At 34.4% G+C, this 22,513-nt stretch overlaps 1 protein-coding gene across 1 annotated transcript in view; it reads left to right on the top strand.

Moving 5' to 3' along the window:
- Positions 1-2,914: 2,914 nt before the first annotated feature.
- Positions 2,915-22,513, top strand: part of LOC145688251 (dedicator of cytokinesis protein 7-like) — a 256,560-nt gene continuing 236,961 nt past the window's right edge. Inside the window, exon 1 of the mRNA XM_081762205.1 lies at positions 2,915-3,003. Coding sequence (XP_081618331.1) covers positions 2,981-3,003 — 23 coding nt within the window. The 5' untranslated portion in view covers positions 2,915-2,980. The remainder of the gene's footprint in view (positions 3,004-22,513) is intronic.

Genomic DNA, 22,513 nt, shown 5'->3' with positions numbered 1-22,513 from the left:
CATTTCACTTTGAAGGTGCAACTTGGAGGAAGGAAGGGGGATATATATTGAAAATGACCGATGTTAGTGTCGAATCCATAGTTTTCGGGGTTGCTGAGATGAACACTGACACTTCCGATGACGCTTAAATCCAAATTCATCCCTGTAACTTGGGATCGGAGGAGAGTCGAGATATATAACAAGAATTTAAGGAATGATCCTAAAAATGGATCAAAAGATTGCGATCTTGGCTAATAATTAGATGTTGTGTCAGGAGCCACAATTTTTTTTTGAACGGCCTCTAAATCGAGTTTCCGTATATTTTACGGAATAAGCACATCATACTGAGTTAAGTGGTAGTTTTGGTTTGCATACACTATATGCAGTTCTCCAGATATAAGACGTACAAAAAAAACGTTTGGTTGAATGAAATATATTTGATTTTTTGGATCAGGGGCCACAAAAATTTTAAATGGCCCCTAAATCGATATTTTGTAATTTTTACGGAATAAGCACATCATACTGAGTTAAGTGGTAGTTTTGGTTTGGCTGCACTATATGTAGTTCTTGAGATATAAGGCGTACAAGAAACTTTCTCCCTGAAATATATTGGATCTTTTGATCCAAAATATGATCGAAAATGGCCGATATTAGTGACGAATCCATAGTTTTTGGGGCCGCTGAGATGAACAATAACACTTCTGATGCCGTTTAAATAAAAATTCAGGCCCTCAACTTTGGAGAGGGGGAAGGAGAGATATATAAAAATGATTGAAAATAACCGAAATTAATGTCTAATCCATAGTTTTCGGGGTCGCTGAAGTGAACAGTGAAACTTTCGATGCCGTTTAAATCCAAATTTATCCCCGCAAATCGGAGGAGGGAGAAATATATAAAAATGAAGGAAAATGATAGATATTAGTGTCGAATCCATAGTTTTCAGGGCTGCTTAGATGAACAGTGACACTTTCGATGCTGTTTAAATCCAAATTCATCCTCCAACTTGGGGGCAGGGAGATGGGAGAGATATAAAAATTATCGTACTAGTGTCGAATCCATAGTTTTCGGGTTCGCTGAGATGAACAGTAACACTTCCGATGCCGTTTTAGTCCTAATTCAGCCCCCATTAGTACTACTAAAGGGAAAGGAGACATGTAAAAATAATTAAAAATGACCGATGCTAGTATCAAATTCATAGTTTCTTGGGCCCCTAAGTTCATTGTTGACACTTTTGTTCACTTCATGTCGAAAATGAAATGTATTCTCCCAGTGCGAAGAACGGGTATTCTGCTAGTTTTTAATAACGAACGGAAATTTCAGGTGTTAAATTCTTTAATGTATTTCTCGCTGCTCAAAATTACGTACTTGTGCGATGTATGTGTATATAAATAAGATCATCTGTCTTTTTCGAGTTTGAAAATATACAAATAATAAAAAGGGATTTTTACCAGAAATCAGAAAACTAAAAGTAAAATGAAAGCCTTTTGCTTTAAGTACTTTTCCTGCTAGGAAAATATACTGTATACGTGCTGCAGACAGCTTACAGCAAATAAGATTAGCATCGGGCGAAGAAATAGTTTTTAAATTATATTTTCCGGTTTTTACCATTTCCGAAGAAAATATTTTTTTCTAATGGGTTCAAAATTTCAGTACATTTTAAACAGCACAAGGAGGATACGTATCTCCATAAAATATATATTTCATTTTAACATACCGGTATTAACTAAAATTAATGTGGCCCCGTTATTTTAACACTTCTTTGCCATAAAGCAGGAACTTCATAAGATTGCTTAAGATAATTTAAATTCGTCTATATTAATTAATCTAGCTAGGGTTACATTATACTATCTTTTGTAGCCATAAATCCATTCTATCACGGTGCTAACTTTAAAGGAGTGGTACACATATATTTGTTGCTACTAATTTTCCCTATTTTAATACAATAAACGTAAATACTCAACGATCTTAACTGTAAACTAGTAAATATATAATAGTTTTCATTTTAAAAGCACAATGTAGTAAAATATTCAAAAATTTCATTTTTTCCTAAAATTTTCATTTTTATCCAAGCTCGAGAAAAAGAAAACGGTAAAAACTGTTTTTTTTTTAAACTCAAAATTTCCGGTTTTTTTTTCAGGCATTCACAACACTGCTCCGCTATTTGATCCAGACCTTATGCAGATCTGTGAACGAATAAGCTCGAATCACAGTAAAAGAAATATATCATGATAATTAATGTAGCTTAATATTACAAGTCCTGGACTTAATCAAATAAATCCTACATACCTTATTTTTATATCCGAAACTTTTAAATCATAAATATGATATTCTAAATCATAACTCAATGTGAAGGAGTGTGAATCTCGTTACTTTATATAATTTTACTACCGGGACTGCGACTACTGAGTGGTAGAGGGCTCACCTTTGGTGCATGAAGATCCTGGTTCGATTTCCAGCACTCACCAAGTGGATTTTATGGTGTACTTGGGTGTTCGTTGGGTTCTCTCGTTTCGTCCTACTTTCTTCATTCCACCGTTCGAGTCATTATCATCATCACCGTCTCCTTAGCTTCGGAGCATAACTGTGGGACTTTTGAATCGAAGAAAGAAAGAAAGAAAGACAATTTTACTATCATATTAGCCATTTCTGTATATATTATTGAATTAAAACTACAGAAAAATCCAGTCAACACGACTGATTCCGGAAATTAGATTACGAGTGTTTCAAATAGACGTAAGTACATCACATTGGTATTGGTACTATTTCATGCCGCTAATCTGGGATATTCTGACATTGATAAGCAGCAGAAAACAAATAGAAGGTGTTTGTAAGTATACACCTAACAGCTCCATCCGTTTTTTCTTTTCCGAAAACTTCTCTGATAGCATTCAGTCAAAGATAACGTTGATAAGATAGTAGTTACAACATTCGTTCATTTCCAGTGCAAAGATGATCTAATTTGTAAAAGATCATGGTTGTGCTGTAGAAGAAACGAGTCACCATGAATGAGACGAGTAAAGCGCGGTAAGTAGCTTAATTTTAATTCAATTTGGTAGAAGTCCTTAAATCAAAATCGTGCCCCTAAATAACAAATTCTACCTAGCCTGTATTTATTTGCAATTTTCAGATTACTCGTTCTTCGCACAGAGAGAATATGTTTCATTTTGGACGTAAAGAGTAATGGTGGCTGAACTTGGATTTAAACGGCATCGGAAGTGTCACTGTTCATCTCAGCGACCCCAAAAACTGTGGATTCGACACTAATATCGGTAATTTTCGATCATTGCTATATATATATATATATATATATATATATATATATATATATATATCCCTCACTCCTCCCAAGTTGTGGGGTGAATTTGGATTTAAACGGCATCGGAAATGTCACTGTTTGTTTCAGAGATCCCGGAAACTGTGGATCCGACACTAATATCGGTCATTTCCGATCATCTTAAATATCTTCCCCTTGTCCTCCCCCTCACTTAGGTTACAACGTCGATGTGAAATGATAAAAACATTTCGAGCCCGAACTTCATCTATTGAAAATTTGATCGAGATCGGTAGTGTGGTTCAAGAGATATGAAACCACAAACATTTCATTTTTATATACAGGTACGTTAATAACACTGTCAGATACTATTTTACTAAACTCAAAGATTCTTATAAAGGTGTCCCGACTAGTCGAATAGTTTGTAAATTTACCATGTAATGCTCATGCTTTTAGATTTGATTTCCAGTGACGATTTTGTTCTCGCTAAAATGTAATCATAATCGAAGGATTGAGAGCCTTAGTACACCAACTTTACTTGTTTGTTAGCGGAAAAATTATACATTAGAGTTTGATTTGATATATTTCAGTGATGTTCACATATTGATATTGACGCGTGAGTCATTAACATTTTGGAGTGGCCAGAAAATGAGTGCTATGCTTATAACAACAACAACAACAAAATAAAATTACACTGTAGCCTATACAAGAACGACTTCTTGTATCATGACTGCACAAAAGTAGGGGGAAGGTTATCGGACATCTAAGCTATTGGTAAAGTTCAGAAGCAGGTATTGGGGCTACTATTGTCTCGAACGCATATCAAACGTATTTAGAAGGTGCATCATGAACCTTTGGTAGGATGGTCCCCTAACTGTACAATTAATTAATGTATAATATTTGAGATTTTCATATTGTAATTATCCACACAAAAAAATGAAAATATGATATTTTACGGGTTACAAAGTTCAAGAAAACCATAGAAAGACAGGAACATCTCAATTATATTCGCAAGAACAGATTAGGGATGGCCACATTTTTTCGAAAAATGAATTTTTCGAAAATGAAAAAAATTTTTTTTTGGAAAACGAAAAACGAAACATTTTTCAAAAATCGAAAAACGAAATTTTTTTCGAAAAACGACAACGAAAACTTTGCTGAGAAGCGGAAAACGGATAATTTTCCTAAAACAAACTGAATTCATTTCATTTGTTTGGACTTCCGAACTGCAGTATACTATGCATACGTATAGGAAATATCATAGAACGGCTATGTTCATCTGTCTGTCTATCCATCCGTTCGTCTGTCGGCTGGCATCAGAACAAGAACGGTAAGAAATAGCGAGAAGCATAGTTTTGTAACGGACAGAATCCAGAAGTGATAGAGATCTATCGCTTTCTGTTACATTGTTCATCACCACAGAACACAAATGGTAATTATGCAGAGAGACGCGGTTTTCCAGAACCAATTCAATGTCCCAAGAATATACTCATTGTTCCCCGTTATTATAAGCTTAAGCTATGCTTAAGTCAAAAGTCTTACAGAACGGCTTTGTCCGTCCGTCAGTCGACAGGTATCAGAGAAAAACAGTAATAGATATTGAGAAGCAGTTTCTTGCAGTCGATTCAGAGCCCCCAAAATAGGTTTCACCTCCTGCATTAACCCTTCATTCAAGCCGGAAATAGTTCAAATACCTTTGTTTTGTTTTCAACTTTTATCGCTAGAACGAAAAGGGTAATAGATAGGGAGAAGCGATTTATTGTAAACAATTTAGCGTCTTAAGACAGCATATAACTATCCACAACATTCTATCGAAACAAGAAATTGTTTATATGTTCTATTCACTATTATTTCCGGTTTCAACATTAATCGATATAGAACAAAAATAATAATAGATAGCCACAAGTTTTTTTCAATCGAATCGATACAGCGTCTTAATAGTATATATATATATATATATATATATATATATATATATATATATATATATATATATATATATATATATATATATATATATATATATATATAGGGTGTTTCAAGACAACATCGACAACTTTTGGGAGGTGATTCCTGACACCAAGATAAGACAAAAAGTGTAGACCAACCTGGGTTCGCAAATGCTTCCTTTCGGAGTTATAGGTTGCCGAAAACATGAAAAAAATGAACTTTAAAGGGCCACAGCTCCAAAACTTTGGAACCTACCGTAGTCGGGTCAAGACTTCACTTAGGAACTACTATGTGCCCTATCCAAATATCCTACTTTCAGAATCCTGCAGAACTTCGGCAAAATTGTTGCACTAGTTCCGCATGATTCTGAAACATGTATTTTTGGATAGCGCACGTATTGGTTCCTAAGTGAAGCCTTGATCCGACTAGGATAGGTCCTTAGTTTTGGAGCTATGGCCCTTTAAAGTTCAGTTTTTCATGTTTTCGGCAGCCTATAACTTTGAAAGGAAGCATTTGTGCACCCAGGTTGGTCTATACTTTTTGTCTTATCTTGGTCAGCAATCACCTCCTAAACGTTGTCCTTGTTGTTTTGAAACACCCTGTACATAAGATTAACAACACACCCACTACCGGAACTGAAACTGGCTGAATTTACTGGTTCCATGTCAGAAGGGCCCAGACAAAAGGGCGAGGACAGAAAGGCCCGAACGAAAAGGGCCTTGGTGAAAAGCGCCACGCGAGAAAAGTGCTCGCTTAAAAGGGCTCGGGTAGAAATGGTACCACGGCCAAAAAGCCTGAAATCAAAACAGGAGTGGAAATCAAAGATGCGCGATGGGATAGTGTTCCCTTAGTAAGTAGAAGTGTTTGTCCAACTGAAGGAAAAATATCAGTGGTTATTAGTAACAAAAATGAAAACTTGAATGGTGATCTTAATTTTGTTTGGTTGCTGTTTGATCTGCAACAATCTTTATCGTCCAAGTCGGTTCTCGATGAAAGTTTGCTTTCACCCGCGTCTCTCTGAGTTCGTATTCTCGAGACATAGTCCAATCAGACTTTATCTATTAATGACTATTTCCTTAGTTCTAAAATTCCATTTCTGCCCCTGGATCAAAGTATAGAAACACATATTATATGAATATTATTCTCTTGAAAACTTTTGTTTAATTTTGCTGTAAGAACATACATGTGCACTGAGAAAAAAATGTAGGTGGCGTACTTAAAAAGATACCTTACATGCGTAATTCCTGTATTTTTTGGACAACGTACAGCAGACGTATAACTGAAAACGCATGTTTTATAATACTTTCTGTATAAATGTTCCATCTCTACGTACTTGCCGTATGAAACACTGCAGGCGGTCAGGCTCTCACATACAAATGGACGTATGTAACATATAGCTGACGAAGGTAACATAAGTATATGCATGTGATATACGGAAAACTGTTAGATGTCAGACATCCTGCAACGGCATGATGTAACATCTAAGGGCAGTATGTGCCTATATAGCATACGGATAACGTATGCTCCGAACTGATTTCTATAGTAAGCAAGAGGATTCCGTATATTTGTACAATATACCGCTGTCCGGAGAACGGATTTTTCTCTGTGTGGATCTCCATACAATGTTCGTCAAAAGTATTGGGACAGAACAATAATAACGACATGCCTAGACGGAGGAAAATTAAATGTTGCAATTGGTATTATTGCAAAAACCGCATTGATTTGGAGTGTGGTCACCGTGGAATCCATCTTGAATTTCGCTATATTGCAGATCGTACATTTTTTAAATGGAACAGGCTATGATTTCACACTTCAATTTAGGCTTTATATTCCCACAAATGAGAATGTGAACTCATTTTTTACACATAGAAATCTGTTTATGAGACAGGGTGTTTTACATATGTATCTAATAGAAAAAAGTATCATGACAGGGCAGTAACAAAGAGGCACGTGAACAAAGGAAAAGCAAATGTTACAGGTTAGTATTGATGTTAAAACTGAGTTAAATGATCATTGCAGCCAACTTGAATTCCGCATATTACATACCATACAATATTTTTAAATAGAAAGGGATATTTGTGTCACATCAATTTAGGCTAGAATCTTCCTACAAACGATAATCTGAACCGATTTTTGACCGACCGCTATTTATTTACGAGATAGTGTGTGCTACGTTTGATTCTTTCTAATATAAGAAAGTATTGGGACAGGCAAGTAATTAAGAGGGAGGTGTTCTTAACGTTTCTGTTCGTTTGCTTGCGTTTGTAAAAGATTGTGAAGTTACCACATATGTTAATAGTAAGTATAACATCTTTTAGTAGTAAGTATATTTGTGGTTAATTGCTACTTTACGACTATAAAGCAATAGAATGCTCTTAATGTGCAGTTTCGAATATTCGGTAGAGCTCAACGACTTCGTTCAAATATTAGTGGGTTGGGTGGTTACAACGTTTTGTCTGGTCAGCGTATTGTACCATGTGGAGTTAATACGGGAAGGATATAATGGTAGAATTGCTAGAAGGAAACCATGCATTGTACAAATTAAGAAATATAAGATACTTAAATTTCCTAGAGCTTTCTAAGATAAAGCCAAAAATTGGTGGGAATATGTTGTTTATAAACGAATTTAAGTTAAAACTGCATGGATATGATGGTAGACAGGGCCGGATTTAGGGTGTGCACCGTCTTCGTTGTAAATATACACTATCTAAAGTAAAAAGCTAGCAGTGAAAATAGCATTGCTTTCCGAAAATTTCTGTCGTCATGTTTCCGTTTGAGGCTTAAAATAAAGAGGAGTTTTCCAAAAGCAATAGTTTAAGTCGATTTTCTGAAGGTTCAAGGAAAAGCATTCACCAAGCAAAGCAATTTAACATTTGTCAAGTAGGGAGAAAACAGAAGCCAGGAAGAAAGGAGAACAATTTTTCCTGCATACCACTTGCGACCCTCTATAAAATACTACTCCCCTCCGTTCTATGTATCAGCGTTGTCAGGTATAAAGAATATTGTCACATGTCACTTTGAAGAGTTTCAATGACATTGGTTATGTTGGTAGTTATAGTGCACCCTCTCAGAAAATTCTAAATCCGACCCTGATGGTAGAATAATAGTTTTTCGACAAGTAAATACCAGCCCACTGTAAAATACGGAGAAGGAAGTGTAATTGTTTGAGTTATATGTTCAAAAGACGTTGGAGAGTTAGTACGTATTGATGAGATTCTGATAAAAGAAATATATCTTAACATTCTTAGGACACATCTTCACAAGAGCGTGGTCAGGTTAATTAGGAGAAACATGTATTAAACAGTAAATAAAACCATATACATACATTGGATATGCAATAAAGAAAAATGCACGTACAATTAATAACGCGTCCAGTCACCCGCTGCGTTGATAATGGCTTGGCATCTCCGAGGCATGCTTGCACCAAGTTTTCCGCATATTCGCGTGGAAGAGACTTCCAGATATGTTGAATTAGCGTTGACAATTGGGTTAAAGGAAGACCCGTTTGCCTTGAAGCTTCAGCTTGATGTATGACCAGACATTTTCAATGGGACTAACTTCAGGCGACTGTGAGAGCCAATCCATTCTCTGCAGAGTTTTCTGTGGTACTTACGATGATTGCCCTCTTGCAGTATACAATTTTCATTTCTGTCGATGTACCAACCTTTGGCAGTCCGTAACAAACATCTTTGTTAGATTTGTAACATCTTCCGTGCAGGTAAAAACATGGACGTGCCGAAACCCAATTTTGAGAAACCCCCCAGATATGCAGATTTATGGGATGTTTCACTGTTCGTTGGAACAACCTGTTGGTGGCAGTTGACCAGTTCAGTTGTCTGCTTACATAATCCAACACAGAAGATTCGTCGGTAAAAATTACGTTGTCCAAGTTGTTTCCTTTTCCCACGCCAATCGTTTCGTGACGTGCTTTTCACTTAATAAAGGGTTCTTAACTGTAACTCGATATTTAATATTGTGAGCCCGGAGATGCATTCTAATAGTTACACACGACACATATTAGCCCTTTTGCTTTCACTTGACGCAATGTTAAGGCTGGAGTTCGCGAAAACAGCATAATAATCATTTTTCCACTTGTGGAGTCACTTTTCCTTTTGACGCACGTTCTTGAAAGATATTCAGGTTCTTCACCACTTTATAGCGTTTTACCCACTTTTGTATACACGACTCCAAAAGTGCATTACCACCTGCAATTCTCCCTTTCCTGCAATATTAGACAATCCTAAAACACTGGTGTTGAGGTGGTTGAGAGTTAGAAGAGCTTTGGAACAAACCTCAATCTTTGTTACAAACATAGCAGTGTGGCAATCTGCAAATAACAGAATAAAATAAATAGTTAAGAATGGCGATTTTATTATCGTGAGTACAATGGATGACATGAAAAGTTACAAAATGACCTTGCTTAAGCAGTTCAAACAAGAAGAATGGAAAGAAATAGATAACAAAGGTAAGCAGTTTATCTTCATTTTAAAAAAAAACTCACAAAAAAAGAAAAAGCTTACATAATGGAAAGGCTTAATATAAATGCCTAACAGCACCAAAACAAACATCTACAAGAAACGGAAAGAGAGACAAACACAAAATAAGGGGCGTCAGTGGCGTAGCAAACTTGCGGATAATAATAATAATTATTATTAATAATATTATTACTATAATTATTATATCATTATTATTAAAATTTCCTTTCCTTTTCAAAATTTCTGACTTTGCCTAACAGCGTGTGTGCATATAGCAGTCATATGTGCACTTTTTGTCAACGTGCTGTCCCAAAGACCAAAAGGAATAGAAATTTAGGAGAGAGAGGAACAAAAAAATTTCTTAACATAAATTCAAGGTCAAAGTTCGAAATACTTGCTTTTGACAGGTGCTATTTGTATCTCTTTTTTCTGGAACAGAAAACTTCTGGCGGTTAAGATGTTACAGTATATGATATTGTAAATTTGCAAGTGGATTTATTTATATTGCAATATGTTATCATAAAGAAATTGTCATTAGAAGACATTATTGTAAAAATTAAGTTTAATTTCTTCATCCATAGCAAGTCTTTGGGCCCTTATACCTCACGCCCCGAATATCGATATCGAAAATTTATTATGTTGATATATCGATGTCGATATATTCGTGATATCTAATGTTGATATATGTCAATATCAATATCGACGACAATATAAGAAATTATGCAATATTATTATTATTACTAATAATAATAATAATAATAATAATAATAATAATAATAATAATAATAATAATAATAATAATAATAATAATAATACGGTTATAGAGATGCTTGAAACATTCATTAAGTCACTTTCAAAATGAATGCGAAGCTTAGTGGCCAGATGAAATACTCAACTTCCAATAGAACTGTAGATCTCGGAGACACATCTAGCATAATGTCAAACGTTTAATACATGCTTTGTTTTCGAGTGATTCGGTAGTATTCATTGGACGTACTGATCCAAAATACATTCTAATAAAACCAATAGGTAGCGTAGGTGATGATACCTTCAATTCCATACTACTAATGGGAACTGAACAAAAAGAAAGAAAGAAAGGAAGAAAAGAAATGAAAAAGAAAGAAAAAGAAAGTGAATGAATCTCATTTACTGCTAAATATCTATCAGAAACACTCTATATTAAAATTCCAAACTGTATCATAATGAAAAGTTACAAATGTTCAAAACGAAAATTGGACGTTCCTTATAGATGTAGCAGACTTTGCATGTTTCAGATTACAATTGTAAATAAAACACATTGAATTATAGGATGGAAACAAATTTTGTGTCAAACCAATACAAATAAAATTGGTTGTTTTCAAATAACCAAAGAGGGGGGCATTTTCTCGTCATCTCCGAAGATTTATTGTTCCGAACGATTTCATCTATTACGGATATAACGTTGTAATTCGCACTGTTGGAGCCATTATTTTACGCAAAAAACTCCATTACCTGGCGGGGAACCGAACCGAGATTTTCCGCGTGTAAGTCTTGTATTGTAACTACTACTCCAATGATTGCCTTACCCAGACTTTGCTTAACAAGTGGTGTGGTGTTTCTTTCTGAGAACGATAACACGAAAAGTGCTGCAGATCAATGAAATGTTTGGAATGTCCTGGTAATTTCCTTACCCTTTCACAACAAACATTCGTAAATCGTCTCTATTATGATACAGGTGTTTGCTTCCACATTCTTAAGGATTGCTAGTCCAGTATGAGAAATCTATTCTTCACGATCACTTTGTTATAAGAAAACAACTTGGGGGTGAAAAAGACTGGAACCTAGGTTGGAAAGTGTACTGCTTGTAAGTCTGCTACTTTACCAATACACTACCATGCCATATGAAGCTGAAATCCAAATATTGCTAACTTCAGCTTTGGAACGAACGGACTCTACTTGTAAGGTTATTTACACGAAAATGCACAACGAAATTCATTCATTCGACGACCTAGAGACAAATTAGTGCCCACTAATAAGCGAAATGACATACAATCCAGGAAGAAATACAGAAATAATAACATATTATGCAGTACTTTTGCCGTGCAAAGTTCAAAAGAAGGCGAGTAATAATAATAAGGATAATAATAATAATAATAATAATAATAATAATAACAATAATAATAATAGACAACTATACTGTTAAGGTGAACAATTATTATTATTATTATTATTATTATTATTATTATTATTATTATTATTATTATTATTATTATTATTACTGGCGTAGTTGTGAAGTTGCATGGCGAAATTAACTGCATAATATATTATTATTTTTGTAATTTTTCCTGGAGTTTAAAACATGTTTTTTTTCGTGAGTATTTCAAAACATATTTATTACATTTCAAACATATTTTCTTTAAAAAAAACAAACATGCACATGCTTTAAACACAGGTTTTGTTCTTTTTTTTAAAAGAAAAAACTATTTTTGCAACCCTGGTTTCTTCAACTGTCATTATGTAGCGGAAATTTGGGGTTCAAACACCTACTCTACCCTATTTCCGCTCAAATATATATATATATATATATATATATATATATATATATATATATATATATATATATATATATATACACTGCCTGTCCATAAATCGTTTACTTTTCAATAGCACTGGAAGAACATAAAGTTTTTACACTATTAATGTGAAATTTGGTATTCTTATTGAAAAATGTCTGAGTGTTTTAAATTTTAATTGGGGCAAAATCACAAAAGTTCATTTTCCTTTGGGAGATTTAATGTTAAGTTTTTTAGGCAGTCTTCCCAATGATTATTGGTAACGAATTTGGGGCACATGAGTATTACTGCTGGAAAATACAATAACACTCATCCGCAATGTTACTATAGTCTTCTCGAACATTATTTTGGGTAACCCTCCTCTCTTTTTGGGGGGAGGGGAAGGGCCGTAAGATAGTGGTGGGTGGAGTGTTACCAAAACCCCAAATTATATTTTGGGAACACAAGTTATACATTATTTTTCTTCGTTTCAAAACGTATTTCGTATTTATTTTATGATGCAATAAGTCAATAATCTTTGGCATAGTTTCTATTGATAATTTGAGTTGTTCTTAAATCTTTCATTCACAATTTAGTTTCTTCTCCACACAAAACTACAGATAAGAAAGATTCAATTCTTATACTCTGCATTTGGTTCATAAGTAGTAGTCATTACCTGGTCAAGGACTTATGTCCGGCACGATGCAACTAAATGTATTTATTCGACAAACTGGAGAAAAAATAGTACCCACTAATAAATGAAATAACATACAATCCAGGAAAAATTACAGAAATAATAACATATTATGCAGTTAATTTCGCCATGCAACGTCACAAGTACGCTAGTAATAATAATAATTTATTTATTTATTATGGATGATAAAGACCACAGCCAAAGCCATAATGGTCATATATACAATTATGTACAATAAAATGTTCCAAGAAAAATACAAGTAAAACAAAGAGAAATTAAAATACATGAAGTCATCACAACCAAATACAGAAAAAAGTAAATAAAGAAATTTTTACACCAGTTTAATACAAACTAAATTATAAAATAAAATTACAAACATATCCTCAATACAGTAAATATTAAATTAAACAGGATGTATTACTAAGAATTTACATATGTTGATCATAAAAAATAAACAAATTAGAAAAATATTACTAATAAAACACATGGACAAATATAAACAATATAGGTAAAAGATAGAGAATGAAAATTCAATAGACAATACACAAACTGTATCCAGTTTAGCAAGAATCTCCGTATTAGTCAGATCGTATAATTTAAATTTATATTTTAACCAAGTCAAGAAGGAAATCTGGACTAACTCCAGAATTTAAGTAATACTAATAAGATTACGGTTCCAGATTAAACTAGCAAATTCCAAGTGGGATTGAACATATGCACAATATAAGATTTTGCATGTTGCAATGTCTTTAAAATCTCTAGCAACCCATTTGATGAGTCCCAGATTCCTTCTAGCCTTGGGAACCATGGTAGTAACATGATGATCAAATAGTGATTTAGAATCCATCATAACGCCTAAGTCTTTGTTGACTGAAACAGGTTGAATTGTATGCTGATTTATTGAGTATGAAAAATATGATATATTCGTTTCCCTGGAGAACGATATACTTTTTATTTTGTTCATGTTCAAGGGAAGTAAATTTTGTACAGACCATTGATAAACTGAATTAATATCGGCTTGTAATTTAAGCTGATCCTGATTACTTGCTATTTCTGAAAATATCTTCAGATCATCAGCGTACAGTAAAAAAGAACATTTCAAATAATTACCAATATTCACATATATTGAAAATAATAATGGACCCAAGTTGGATCCTTGAGGAACACCCGAAGAAATCTTGTACACAGATGACTTACAACCCATATATCTAACTACAAATTTACGATCAAACAAGTAGGAAGCGAATCATTCTTTAGGATTTAGGATTTAGGAATTTCAAAAGAATGAAGTTTGTTAAGAAGCATATGATGAGATATTTTGTCAAAGGATTTAGCAAAGTCAAAATAGATAGTATCAACTTGACCACGATTATGCACAACAGGACAAACCAAAGTCAAAAATTTATTAAAATTTAGTTCAGTTGATTTACCCCTCAAAAAAACATACTGTTCAGGTATAGTAGAATGTTCAACGGAACTATAAAGATAATTGTAAATAAGCTGATCAAAAATTTTTGGTATTACATCAAGAATAGAAATAGGTCTATAGTCAGTTACGAACCTTCCATCAGTTTTCGGAATTGGAGTTACGACAACAGTTTTCCATACATTTGGATAGAAATGAGATGCTAAACTCCAATTAAACAATGATGTCAAAATTGTTGCAATTATTTTAGATATACCTTAATAATAATAATAATAATAATAATATAATAATAATAATAATAATAATAATAATAATAATAATAATAATATAATAATAATAATAATAATAATAATAATAATAATTGTTCACCTTAACAGTATAGTTGTCTATTATTATTATTATTATTATTATTATTATTATTATTATTATTATTATTATTATTATTATTATTATTATTATTATTCGCCTTCTTTTGAACTTTGCACGGCAAAAGTACTGCATAATATGTTATTATTTCTGTATTTCTTCCTGGATTGTATGTCATTTCGCTTATTAGTGGGCACTAATTTGTCTCTAGGTCGTCGAATGAATGAATTTCGTTGTGCATTTTCGTGTAAATAACCTTACAAGTAGAGTCCGTTCGTTCCAAAGCTGAAGTTAGCAATATTTGGATTTCAGCTTCATATGGCATGGTAGTGTATTGGTAAAGTAGCAGACTTACAAGCAGTACACTTTCCAACCTAGGTTCCAGTCTTTTTCACCCCCAAGTTGTTTTTCTTATAACAAAGTGATCGTGAAGAATAGATTTCTCATACTGGACTAGCAATCCTTAAGAATGTGGAAGCAAACACCTGTATCATGATAGAGACGATTTACGAATGTTTGTTGTGAAAGGGTAAGGAAATTACCAGGACATTCCAAACATTTCATTGATCTGCAGCACTTTTCGTGTTATCGTTCTCAGAAAGAAACACAACACCACTTGTTAAGCAAAGTCTGGGTAAGGCAATCATTGGAGTAGTAGTTACAGTACAAGACTTACACGCGGAAAATCTCGGTTCGGTTCCCCGCCAGGTAATGGAGTTTTTGCGTAAAATAATGGCTCCAACAGTGCGAATTACAACGTTATATCCGTAATAGATGAAATCGTTCGGAACAATAAATCTTCAGAGATGACGAGAAAATGCCCCCCTCTTTGGTTATTTGAAAACAACCAATTTTATTTGTATTGGTTTGACACAAAATTTGTTTCCATCCTATAATTCAATGTGTTTTATTTACAATTGTAATCTGAAACATGCAAAGTCTGCTACATCTATAAGGAACGTCCAATTTTCGTTTTGAACATTTGTAACTTTTCATTATGATACAGTTTGGAATTTTAATATAGGGTGTTTCTGATAGATATTTAGCAGTAAATGAGATTCATTCATTTTCTTTTTCTTTCTTTTTCATTTCTTTTCTTCCTTTCTTTCTTTCTTTTTGTTCAGTTCCCATTAGTAGTATGGAATTGAAGGTATCATCACCTACGCTACCTATTGGTTTTATTAGAATGTATTTTGGATCAGTACGTCCAATGAACACTACCGAATCACTCGAAAACAAAGCATGTATTAAACGTTTGACATTATGCTAGATGTGTCTCCGAGATCTACAGTTCTATTGGAAGTTGAGTATTTCATCTGGCCACTAAGCTTCGCATTCATTTTGAAAGTGACTTAATGAATGTTTCAAGCATCTCTATAACCGTATTATTATTATTATTATTATTATTATTAGTAATAATAATAATAATATTGCATAATTTCTTATATTATCGTCGATATTGATATTGACATATATCAACATTAGATATCACGAATATATCGACATCGATATATCAACATAATAAATTTTCGATATCGATATTCGGGGCGTGAGGTATAAGGGCCCAAAGACTTGCTATGGATGAAGAAATTAAACTTAATTTTTACAATAATGTCTTCTAATGACAATTTCTTTATGATAACATATTGCAATATAAATAAATCCACTTGCAAATTTACAATATCATATACTGTAACATCTTAACCGCCAGAAGTTTTCTGTTCCAGAAAAAGAGATACAAAAAAGCACCTGTCAAAAGCAAGTATTTCGAACTTTGACCTTAAATTTATGTTAAGAAATTTTTTGTTCCTCTCTCTCCTAGATTTCTATCCCTATTGCTCTTTGGAACAGCACCTTGACAAAAAGTGCACATATGACTGCTATATGCACACACGCTGTTAGGCAAAGTCAGAAATTTTGAAAAGGAAAGGAAATTTTAATAATAATGATATAATAATTATAGTAATAATATTATTAATAATAATTATTATTATTATCCGCAAGTTTGCTACGCCACTAACGTCCCTTATTTTGTGTTTGTCTCTCTTTCCGTTTCTTGTAGATGTTTGTTTTGGTGCTGTTAGGCATTTATATTAAGCCTTTCCATTATGTAAGCTTTTTCTTTTTTTGTGAGTTTTTTTTTAAAATGAAGATAAACTGCTTACCTTTGTTATCTATTTCTTTCCATTCTTCTTGTTTGAACTGCTTAAGCAAGGTCATTTTGTAACTTTTCATGTCATCCATTGTACTCACGATAATAAAATCGCCATTCTTAACTATTTATTTTATTCTGTTATTTGCAGATTGCCACACTGCTATGTTTGTAACAAAGATTGAGGTTTGTTCCAAAGCTCTTCTAACTCTCAACCACCTCAACACCAGTGTTTTAGGATTGTCTAATATTGCAGGAAAGGGAGAATTGCAGGTGGTAATGCACTTTTGGAGTCGTGTATACAAAAGTGGGTAAAACGCTATAAAGTGGTGAAGAACCTGAATATCTTTCAAGAACGTGCGTCAAAAGGAAAAGTGACTCCACAAGTGGAAAAATGATTATTATGCTGTTTTCGCGAACTCCAGCCTTAACATTGCGTCAAGTGAAAGCAAAAGGGCTAATATGTGTCGTGTGTAACTATTAGAATGCATCTCCGGGCTCACAATATTAAATATCGAGTTACAGTTAAGAACCCTTTATTAAGTGAAAAGCACGTCACGAAACGATTGGCGTGGGAAAAGGAAACAACTTGGACAACGTAATTTTTACCGACGAATCTTCTGTGTTGGATTATGTAAGCAGACAACTGAACTGGTCAACTGCCGCCAACAGGTTGTTCCAACGAACAGTGAAACATCCCATAAATCTGCATATCTGGGGGGTTTCTCAAAATTGGATTTCGGCACGTCCATGTTTTTACCTGCACGGAAGATGTTACAAATCTAACAAAGATGTTTGTTACGGACTGCCAAAGGTTGGTACATCGACAGAAATGAAAATTGTATACTGCAAGAGGGCAATCATCGTAAGTACCACAGAAAACTCTGCAGAGAATGGATTGGCTCTCACAGTCGCCTGAAGTTAGTCCCATTGAAAATGTCTGGTCATACATCAAGCTGAAGCTTCAAGGCAAACGGGTCTTCACTTTAACCCAGTTGTCAACGCTAGTTCAACATATCTGGAAGTCTCTTCCACGCGAATATGCGGAAAACTTGGTGCAAGCATGCCTCGGAGATGCCAAGCCATTATCAACGCAGCGGGTGACTGGACGCGTTATTAATTGTACGTGCATTTTTCTTTTTTGCATATCCAATGTATGTATATGGTTTTATTTACTGTTTAATACATGTTTCTCCTAATTAACCTGACCACGCTCTTGTGAAGATGTGTCCTAAGAATGTTAAGATATATTTCTTTTATCAGAATCTCATCAATACGTACTAACTCTCCAACGTCTTTTGAACATATAACTCAAACAATTACACTTCCTTCTCCGTATTTTACAGTAGGCTGGTATTTACTTGTCGAAAAACTATTATTCTCCCATCAGGGTCGGATTTAGGATTTTCTGAGAGGGTGCACCATAACTACCAACATAACCAATGTCATTGAAACTCTTCAAAGTGACATGTGACAATATTCTTTATACCTGACAACGCTGATACATAGAACGGAGGGGAGTAGTATTTTATAGAGGGTCGCAAGTGGTATGCAGGAAAAATTGTTCTCCTTTCTTCCTGGCTTCTGTTTTCTCCCTACTTGACAAATGTTAAATTGCTTTGCTTGGTGAATGCTTTTCCTTGAACCTTCAGAAAATCGACTTAAACTATTGCTTTTGGAAAACTCCTCTTTATTTTAAGCCTCAAACGGAAACATGACGACAGAAATTTTCGGAAAGCAATGCTATTTTCACTGCTAGCTTTTTACTTTAGATAGTGTATATTTACAACGAAGACGGGGGGCACGTGCACCGGTGCACTCCCCTAAATCCGGCCCTGTCTACCATCGTATCCATGCATATCATATCATATCCATACATGGTTTCTTTCTAGCAATTCTACCATTATATCCTTCCCGTATTAACTCCACATGGTACAATACACTGACCAGACAAAACGTTGTAACTACCCAACCCACTACTATTTGAACGAAGTCGTTGAGCTCTACCGAATATTCGAAACTGTACATTAAGAGCATTCTATTGCTCTATAGTCGTAAAGTAGCAATTAACCACAAATATACGTACTATTAAAAGATGTTATACTTACTATTAACATATGTGGTAACTTCACAATCTTTTGCAAACGAACAGAAACGTAAGGAACACCTCCCTCTTTATTACTTGCCTGTCCCAATACTTTCTTCTATTAGAAAGAGTCAAACGTAGCACACACTATCTCGTAAATAAATAGCAGTCGGTCAAAAATCGGTTCAGATTATCGTTTGTAGGAAGTCTTCCTATGGATGAAGAAATAAAATTTAATTTTTACAATAGTGTCTTCTAATGACAATTTGTTTATGATCACAAATTGCAATATAAATAAACCCACTTGCAAATTTACAATATCATATACTGTAACAACTTAGCCGTCCGAAGTTTTCTGTGCCAGAAAAAAGAGAAACAAAAAGGCACCTGTCAAAAGCAAGTACTTCGAACTTTGACCTAGAATTAGAAATGTTTTTGTTCCTCTCCCATTCCTTTTGGCGTTTGGGACCGCTTATTGACAAAAAGTGCACACATGACCACTATATGCACACATGCTTTTTGCCAGAATGAGAGATTTTGAAAAGAAAACAATTTTTTACTAATACTACTACTACTACTACTACAACAACAACTACTACTACTAATAATAATAATAATAATTATTATTATTATAACAATTGGGTTTACAACTAGGGTCCCATCTGTTTATCTTGTATGTGAGGGTCGCATGTCTGCTATGCCACTAGTGTCCCTTATTCTGTGTTTGTCGCTCTTTCCGTTTAGTGTGGATGTTTATTTTTGTGCTGTTAGGCTTTCATATCAAGCCTTTACATTAAGTAGCCTTTTTGTTTTTTACGTTTTGTTAAAGGATGGAAACTGCTTTCCTCTGATATCTATTTCTTACTATTCATCTTGTTTGAACTTCTTAAGTAAGAACATTTTGTAACTTTTTATATCATCCATTGCTCTCAAGATAAATAAAAGGCTCCATTCTTAACAATTTATTTTATTCTCTTATTTGCAATTTGCCACACTGCTATATTTGTAACAAAATTGAGGTTGTGTCCAACGCCTTTCTAATTCTCAACCACACCAACGGCAGCGTTTTTCGGGTTGCCTCCTATTGCAGGAAATTTAGAACTGCAGGTGGTAATGCACTTTTAAAGTTGTCCATACAAATGTCTTGGACTTCCTCATATATATCGTCGCCGAGGCGTGACTAATTTTCGGCCCTCTGGAGTGGCTACAGAGAAACACAGCTTCAAAGCGCTACGTGGAAGCTGCAGTTATTGCTGTTGTTGTCTTTCTCAGTCACACATTCATATTCAATTAGTGCTTTCAGGACACCGCATAGAGGACGCAGGTACTCTCTATTGGGTTGTGAGAGAACTACGGCGATATCTGTTACCAGCTGTGCCTAATGCCGCCAACGCTCTTGAATTTATCAGGCTTCTGAATTTTTTAAATGTTGATCGAAGTGTAGAATACAGAGGACAGGAAGTTATTTTAAATTCAAGGTATCTCATAAGTTGTAGATACAAATATTAATTAGGAATTTTCATATGTCAACATTTTGAGTGGTTTTGTTAGAAATAAAATTTTTTGCGTATAAATTTCATGTAATTTGATAATAAAAAGGACCCATTCGTATTGGAATGTTCGCATCTTAATGACACAATTTGGTAAACATGCATGTTTCAATTCGTATATAAAATATAATATTTTCTAAAACAAATATTAATCAACTTTAAAAACGCGCTACAACAGGGGCGGATACAGGGGGGCGATCGCTCCCCAGAAGAGGAAACTTTCTTATTTTACATATAAATAAAACCCATTCGAGAGTTCATAAAAGTAACTCTAAGTTGCAGTATTACGACCTACTGCCCCCCCAGAAGTCCATCCTGGATCCGCCCCTGCGCTACAAAGTACAAAATAATTTGAAAAGCAATGTTAAGTGCGTCGCTCCATGTAATGTTTGTGGCACTGAGTCCCTGGCGTAGAGGTCATTCTCCACGGGTACCTAGGACCACATTCTCTAAATTTTGGCAATGGAAACGTTGGTTCATCTCCTTAATTTTGGTGAGGGGCGCATAAGAACCATTTTTGAAATTCTGGAAATTGCCAATTTTAAAAATTTGTCCTGGCAGTATAAAAATATGGTATGTATCTCTGTAAGTTCGAGTAATACATCTCGTTCCCTTCTATAGGTAAAAGAATATCTAATTTTCAAACTTCGGAGGTTTTTGACCTATTTTATCCTCTCGTCAGGTTCTAGTGCATACTATTATTGTATAGATGAGTATCGGATCCATTCTCTAAACTTTATATTTAAAACAGTTCTAATAATTTCAAGAAATTTGGTAAAAATATATTTTCGTGTCGCTTTTGCAACAACTAATCAGCAATGTCCTCGGAATACTATTTTTGCAAACACCCCAGTTATAATTTGAAAATACCTCTAACAATTTTGACTTTGATTTGATTTTGAGTTCAGGAACGAGGCTATATGAAATGTCGACCTACTTACTGATTAACGTGGAAACCGAACCAAATGAGCTCTCGCTGGAAATCGAACCCGGGTCTCTCACGCCAAAGGCGCATCTAATAATTTTAATAAAATTTAGTTGAAGTGCAGTGGCACCTGTTTCCGTATATATCATATATATCTTTCTGGAGGAAGTACACTCACAAGTAAACCTTACGTTTGGGTGAATCGAGTTGCTGACTGAGACACATATGAGAAAGTAGTACTAAATGTGGTCAGTATTTCAGTGAAGTTGTAGGTGCGAAGCTCCAGGGGTTTAGGAGATACAGCTACCAGAACATCACATGGAAGTAACAGAATAGTCTTCATACAGTTGGAGGTAAAAGGTTTGTAAGACCTCTTGTAATGACAAAAGGTGAATAACAAATACATGGATACATATTAGGACCAGGGAGAAGTCATATAGTAAGGGTATACCTGACGGCGGCCATGTTCAAATCCGTCATTTTGAATCAGACAAAAGTTTTAAACAAAACGCATAACATTGACACCTTATTAATAACAAACTTTACCATAAATCCAACGGTATAACCATTTTTGCTTTATCATTAACCAGCACAAAATTAAATGGGAAATAGAGTAATGCAATAGATGACTTCGGGCTAGAAGTTAATCAGAAATACAATGGTGGCGTTACAATGTTAGTTGTTTGATGCTGTACTTGCACGCCATTTCGTTGTTTTTCTTGTATCCTGTTCACATCTATTTCTCGCTTGCTCTTGTCCTCACTGTACTATTGCTCATCTTGTCTGTGCCATGCACACACGACAACATCTCTGCTTGTTTGTTGCTCTGCTGTTTTTTTGTGAAAGGGTAAGATTAATGGCTGTGTGTGTCAGGGAATGGTTTTGTATTAATGTCATTTGATTTTGTTTTATTGTTGATATTCTGCACCTGTTTAACCCGTAAGTGCTCGCGTGGGGGTCTATTGCATTACTCTATTCCCATTTAATTTTGTGCTGGCTAATGATAAAGCAAAAATGGTTATACCGTTGGATTTATGGTAAAATTTGCTATTAATAAGGTGTCAATGTTATGCGTTTTGTTTAAAACTTTTGTCTGATTCAAAATGGC

Source organism: Thermobia domestica, chromosome 6 (assembly GCF_964235325.1).
Source record: "Thermobia domestica chromosome 6, izTheDome1.hap1.1, whole genome shotgun sequence".
NCBI lineage: Eukaryota > Metazoa > Arthropoda > Insecta > Zygentoma > Lepismatidae > Thermobia > Thermobia domestica.
The sequence above is the reverse complement of the archived record's forward strand: the minus strand, read 5'-3'. Positions and strand labels throughout refer to the sequence as shown.